The sequence below is a fragment of the Galeopterus variegatus genome, unplaced genomic scaffold (assembly GCF_000696425.1).
Source record: "Galeopterus variegatus unplaced genomic scaffold, G_variegatus-3.0.2 Scaffold2482, whole genome shotgun sequence".
Lineage (NCBI taxonomy): Eukaryota > Metazoa > Chordata > Mammalia > Dermoptera > Cynocephalidae > Galeopterus > Galeopterus variegatus.
This window is the reverse complement of record NW_007728593.1, coordinates 100,017-106,962: the sequence shown is the minus strand read 5'-3', so window position 1 is coordinate 106,962 and position 6,946 is coordinate 100,017. Positions and strand designations below refer to the sequence as shown.

Genomic DNA, 6,946 nt, shown 5'->3' with positions numbered 1-6,946 from the left:
CAAATGACTTTTTATGGAAGTGAAATTATTCTATAACAAATACGTATGGTAAATAAAAAATAATTTATTCAGGGTTTTAGATAAGCAAATAACATACAAAGTAATTTTTAATGAATATACACAGCTAAACTATATGAAAGGGCATGGTATTCACTGCTGTTTTCACTCAGCCAGCCAACAGTACAATTTAAAATACATCTCTATCTATTCATTTAAATGAAGAGTCTGACCAAAAGCATCTTCTGAGAACAGTTTTGGGGCTATACCTTAACAATATTAATGAAGATTCCATTTGAGTGTTTCTCTTAAATGATAAAATATCGTTTATCTGTCTATCTATCCATGTATGTATCTATGTATCTATCTATTTATCTATTTTGGCAGCTGGCCAGTATAGGGATAAAACCCTAGACCCTGGTGTTATCAGCACCACGCTCTAACCAACTGAGCTTACTGGCCAGCCCATGTTAAACAACTTAAACTTAAGTTTTTTCCCCTACCAGATTTATGAGAATTTTCAATATGTTAATGTGCTCTGTAAATTTGCAAGGAGGTGATACAGTGTGTGGCTGTTTAAAAGTGCTTTGATCACAAAATCTCAGGAGAGGACATTTTGCTGGACCAGAGAGCTGTATAATACAACCATGGGTCTGCTGCTCTAATGAATTCTGTACTGCTCTACAATATACAAAAACCACTGTAGACCTCCCGAGAAGCTAAAAATATGGGCCATATGAAGTATCAGTTTATGACACTGAAAAAACATAGCAGGTAACTCATCTATCAAGATACATATATTAAAGAGTTAATTAGTTAACCAACTGACAATACCCAAATGGTTATGCACATTTATCGAGAAAGATGAACTAAAATCAATTAAGCTAAACAAAATACTTGGTACACATGGCTAAGCAAAACAAGGTCATTAGGTGCAATGTAAATCTATTGCTTTCCTCAAAAGAAACGTGCTTTAAGTCAAAGCCCGGTGCAAGTGAGTGCATCCTCAGAACTGAAGCACTGTGCCAAAAATAATTTATACTAGTACTTTACTGTGGAAATAAAACGTAAAATCCTTCCCACAGCCAAGAGTTCCATTAGAAAATAAAAAATTCATCTTCAGCATGGATACAAATGCCCACCCTTTACAATCTTGGCCAACTTTCCTGCTCTGAGTTTCTTTGGTGCTGCACCTACTGTGGTGCTGAGAAGGTGCGAAAGGTCTCTGACACAGACTGCCTTAGCCAGTGAGGCTTCTGTAGCTGCCCCAGAGCTCAGGACCTGGAGGGTCTGTGCTTCCCCCACGTGAATGAGATCTTCAAATCAGGGAGCAGAGTCTGGCTCTAATGACACCAGCGCTGATTACCCAGACCGGAAGGAAAGGTGCTCTTTGCTCCTTTGAGCCATTCTCTGCTGCCTGTTTTTTCCCCCAGTATGTAAAACAGTGCCAGGGGCCAGATTTATATGCTATAAATCAGAGAGGTGGAGATACAAATCATGCCTACTGCTGTGCTGGTTTACTGCTCTAGGAAAAGGTTTGATGGGAGGGGAGAAAGTATTGAATAAATAAATGATAGAAATAATCCTTAACTTTCCCGTGTTTTACATCCTCCCATGGTCCTAGTTAATCAAGAGAACTACCCTCTGTGAAATGATTCACACAGAAAAGAACTGTGCTGGCAGTGTTCTGAAGCAGAAAACCTATGTTATCTTCATCCTCTTATATGGTATTTCTGTATAAATCAGAACAATGTATATACACATATATGCATACAAGAAGTCTAGAAGAATATAAATCAAAATGCCAATGATCATATGCCATTTATACTTCGGTAAAGCTGCTCAAAAAATATCAACAGCAGTCATCTCTGAGTTAGGAAAAATTAGAGGTAATTTTCATCTTTTTCTGCTTGTCTATATTTTCCAAATTTTCTTGACTATACATGTATCTCTTAGCACTAAAAATGTGTAAAAATTATTTTTAAAAATCTTGCACAATTCATTCAATATTGTGTAGCTCTTTGTACTTTATCGAGTATTTCCACATATTTATTTTTCTGTTTTTTTCTTTTCTGTTATGTTATTTTTAATTCATAAATCATAATTGTATACATCTATGGGGTACAGTGGGATGTGTTGATATATGTATACAATGTGGAATGACTAAATCAAGCTAATTAACATATGCATCACCTCGCTTACCTACCATTTTTTATGGTGAGACATTTGAAATTTACTCTTTTAGTAATACATTATTATTGACTATAATCACCCTGCTGTGCAATAGATTCCACATATTTAAACCATAAAACAGCTGAGGGAAATATGGTTGTTGTTTCAGAGAGGAGGAAACAGGCTCTGAGATGTTATAAAACTTGTCCAAAGTCAAAGAGCTCGTAACTAGCAGAACCAAGAACTGAATCCACATCTGCTCTTGCAAATTCCATGACTTTTGTTTCTGTATTCTCAATGGTCTAGTATGTGCTACTGACTGCATAAACCCTACAGGCATATACCTTGCATAGAACAGAAGCAGCACAGTTATTACATAAGATTTAAGCAAAAAGAAATATATGTATTTTCAAACTCAGAATTGGTTGAGGGGAGAAATGTGAAAAACCAAGGGCGGTTTGGAGACTAAGAAGGCACAGGCAGAGAGGTAGGAAAACTTTCTCTCCTGGTTGCTACATCATAAGCTTTTGGCTTCCTTTCAACATTATTCAGAAAGGGAAAGGAAATTTGACAAAAATGGGACCAAAACACTCACAGAGAGAAAGTACAGATGGCACCAAACAATGAAATAAGGCTAACGGAACTTATACTGCTTTATTAGAGGAGAGAAAAGACCCAGGGGAAGGCTAAGGAATTTGGAGAATAAGAAAGAGAAAGTAGAATTAGAGAAGGGCACAAAGCCAGAGGGGTTTGGCTCCCAAGTGAGAATCATGGCCAAGTCAGCCTGCAGAACCCAGGACAGACACGAAAGAGGGTGACAGAAGACCGATTGGTACCTTCATTCCTGCCGCGGCTGCAGGGCCACTGGGGTCCACAGCCTGGATGTGGCATGGCTTACTTCCTCGCACCACAAAGCCCCAGCCAACAGCGTCGCCAACAATCTAGAGGGGAAAACCACAATTAGCAATTGGCAGACAATCCCTGGCAATTTGCCTGCACTTGCAAGAGAAGGAACATCGGCCCAGGATTAAGTATGGGCCATGACACATCTTTCTCCATTTCATATCTACTCTGTCACTTTGCTTCTATCACAAACAAAGGCATAGCTCTGTGGCAAATGTGGTTGGGAAACATAACCTGTTTGGCAAAAAGAAGCTGCTTCTGGGAGAAGACTACTCAATAAACAACTGGCAGATTGCTTCTTTCTTAGGCTGCTAGACAATTTAGTATCAGACTCCAATAGAAGACTTAAAAGATCTAAAAACATGGTTGAAAGTTCTCTCCAGATCCAATTTCTGCTCCGAGTTTGTTCTTTCCCCCTGGACCAAACCATCCACTCTTGATCCTGCAATGTCTTGAAGTCTAGAATAACAGTTTAAGTTACTGATGGTGCGAAATATGAAGAGTCTTGGCTTTCTTGAAATACAATTTTCTCTACCAAGAAAATAAAGTGAAAAAGTACACAAAGTTCACAATTTGCAAGTAGACTCTAATCCAAAAGTTGTTTGGAACTGGAGTGTGCCTTTTCCTATAGAAATCATTATTAGAACTGGCAGTTACGTTCTCTGGGCAGCTCTCAAACTGGTCTTTAACATGTATCCCAACTGAAATACAGGTCAAACACATTCATATTCCAATACTAGCAATGCCAGAATTTAAATTAAAAACCCAAATTAATACTGTCAAAATATAATCAGCATAAAAAGTCTCATGAATTCTGGAGACTGAGAAAACGCAGGGAAGCAAATGGAAATTTTTGTAGAAATTCTCAAGAAGACTTTTAAGCACCTCAATGACTTTAGGGTTTGCTGTTATTAGTTTATCACACCTAATTTCACTTCCAAATGTACAGTTTACCTTTTCCCCTGATACAGGTGTATTATCAGTGTCTTTCTCATATTAATTCCTCAGTGCTCATAATGCAAAGTAGCCCTGACAAATGCCTGCAGTGTGAATGAGTATGGAAAGATTTGTTTTTCCTCCTGGGGTAATGGAATAAATGGAAGGCATTTATTTTAAGTGACAGATGATGTCTGGTAGGAGGAAGAAGGAAGGCTGAAGGGCCTCCAAGAAGGGGCCATAGTTAGGAGCTGCTCCCAGGTATGCGGGTCTTCCAGGTGAGATGCTTTTTTACCTCCAGGCAAGCTGACATTTTTAAAGGCACCATTCCTTATGGCAGAACCATTTATCTCATCGTTTCCCTTTCTCTACTGTCAGACTCCCCTAATGTCTTAAATGATTTTTACAATTAACTGCAGTGCAGGTTTTACCTCCAGGCAAGCTGACATTTTTAAAGGCACCATTCCTTATGGCAGAACCATTTATCCCATCGTTTCCCTTTCTCTACTGTCAGACTCCCCTAATGTCTTAAATGATTTTTACAATTAACTGCAGTGCAGGAGGAATTATTGGCATTATTTGCACTACCATTTGCCTTAAAATCTGTAATCACATTAAAGTAAATGCATAATGCACATCTTTTATTTTTTTTTCAAGAACACATCAAAAAGAATTTCAAGTGCTGTATTAATAATAAATCATGTCAAGTCCTAATCCATTTTAGTGCCTTAGGGTCAAGAAATTCTACTATTATAATTATGCTAAAAACAAAAGGAAAGTTAGGAAAAAGTTTCCAATTCGTCCATAAGCTACACACTGACCTGTTGACATGGCACAGGAGAAAAAAGCCAAGCTGTCAGCTTACCGTGAATGTCTTCCTTGCGTAGGGAGCCCCAGGCGTCAGGAGTTCCTCAGAAGTGACGGGTCTCTTCAGCACTGTGACACGGAAACAATGTCAAGGAATAAACACTTCTGAGTCCTTCATCCATTCAGCAGGAATTTACTGAATGCCATGTACGTGACCGCCACCAAACAAAAGCAGCAAAGATCCCTGCCTCACAGTTTATACTCTGAGTAGACGCAGAAAGTATCAGCAAACACAAATAATTGTAAACCCAACTTACAGAGCTATGGGGGGAAGAAAAGAAAGAATGGAAAGGGAAGCAAGAGCCTCAGGGGTGGAAGTAAAGGGGAGGGTTGAAAGTTTTCTATAAAGAAAAAGGCCATGTTTTCTTTTTCTTTCTTTCCTTTTTTCTTTTTGGCAGCTGGCCGGTACAGGGACCTGAATCCTTGACCTTGGTGTTACCACACTGCACTCTAACCAGCTGAGCTAACTGGCCAGCCCAGGCCATGTTTTCTAATTTTCCCATTTCTTTCTTTTAAATCCTGATATGCATTCAAACATTTCAAAGTTAGAAGAAAACCTGACTCTAGTGGTCTGATAGCCATGTTTGAAGAACTAACCCTATCCAGCCCTCTTCCCCCACCGTACTGGACACACCCCACACTCGAAAACAGCACTTCTTTCCTTATTAACACCCAGGACTGCACGTACACACCACCTTTTTACCCTCAGTAATAAGACCAGTGAACTTTTCCGAGTACTCGATATAAGCTAGGCATTTTGCTGGTGCAGTAAATATATTATCTCATTTAATTGTCACAAGAACTAATGAGTTGTTCATCATTATTGCCATCTTATAAGCGAGAAAACCCAAGCTTAGGAAAGTTATATTGTTGTGTCCAAGGTGCCAGAGCTAATGGGTAACAGGATTACGATGGAACTCAGGCGTTGGAGGCCAGCACTCTCAGCCACTGTGCAGCATGGCTCGTCTTGGGCTATGTGGTCTCCGTAAGCAGAGGATAGGGCTCGGAAGCTCCGGAAAACAGTGGCATGGTGTGTTGTCCTCTTAAGATCCTGTTCTCATCAGCTCACTGCTGTTACCCACCAAGATGGCAAAGACAGCAGCCAATTCCCGACTTGCCAGCTGCCTAAAAACCCACCAATGATGAACGTCCCCGTCCATCCTGTGCTAAGAACTGAAGAAGGGACTACCATGCTACTCACAGCAGCCAGTGGGTCAAGGGACAGAGACCATTGCAATCTAGTTATACAGACTTCAAGGACTTGAGTGCCCCAAAGAAACAGAAGGGCAAAGGGCCAGGGCCTAACCTGGCAAAATGTCAACCTCTGCTTCCCTTGCTGGAGGCACTGGGTGGTCAGGTGTGAATCCCGGAACAGGTGTGTGGCAGTGTGGGGGAGGAACGTCAGTGCAGGCTGGGCCCTGCCTGCGTACACCCAGCACCAGCCAACAAGCCCCTCTTGGTCAAAGTCAATGAAGTGCTTGCTTCTTGATGAGGTGACAGGTGGCTGTTTTATTACTTGTGCTTTCAGAAAGCTCATAAAAGAGAAAACAAATGTATGGTTACCAAACAAGAGGGAGTAGGTCAAATATAAAGATAGGAATAGAATGTCTCAGTCAATGGATAGCAGGTATGAAAAGAGGTCAGTGGCTGAGGGCTGAGATCTTTTTATTCCGCCAGTCAACTCCCTGTCCACCCCCCAAATACCCACAAGGGCTATGAACTTGCATACAAGAATCACACTGCACTATGTTGCAACAGAACTGACCATTTATTTTCATGCACTTTTCCCCTTTATTATGTTGAAAAACAGAGAATCTTTGAGCCTCGGGGAATTATCCTTTAGTTTCTCTTTTCATACCCTTGGGAACTTATTTTCTCCCCACAATGATACTGATTATAATAATATTTATAGTATTTTTGGGGGTGTGTGTGTCTGGCTTAGGGCATTCATACACAGTACTAAAAATATTTATCCTGATGTGTATAGGATGGTTGATTTTTAAATACCTTACTGCCTTACTGATTTTCTGCTTGAAGAAAAGAAAAAAAACCACAATGAGCTAGCTCATTG

At 40.1% G+C, this 6,946-nt stretch overlaps 1 protein-coding gene across 1 annotated transcript in view; it reads right to left on the bottom strand.

The window, feature by feature from the left end:
• The window catches only part of LOC103597978 (DEP domain-containing mTOR-interacting protein-like), a 143,238-nt gene that overhangs the window by 40,017 nt on the left and 96,275 nt on the right, over positions 1–6,946 (bottom strand). Inside the window, exons 11-12 of the mRNA XM_008581876.1 lie at positions 4,874–4,959; positions 3,006–3,110 (exon numbers count right to left, since the gene is read on the bottom strand). Of these exons, the coding sequence (XP_008580098.1) occupies positions 3,006–3,110; positions 4,874–4,959 (191 nt within the window). The remainder of the gene's footprint in view (positions 1–3,005; positions 3,111–4,873; positions 4,960–6,946) is intronic.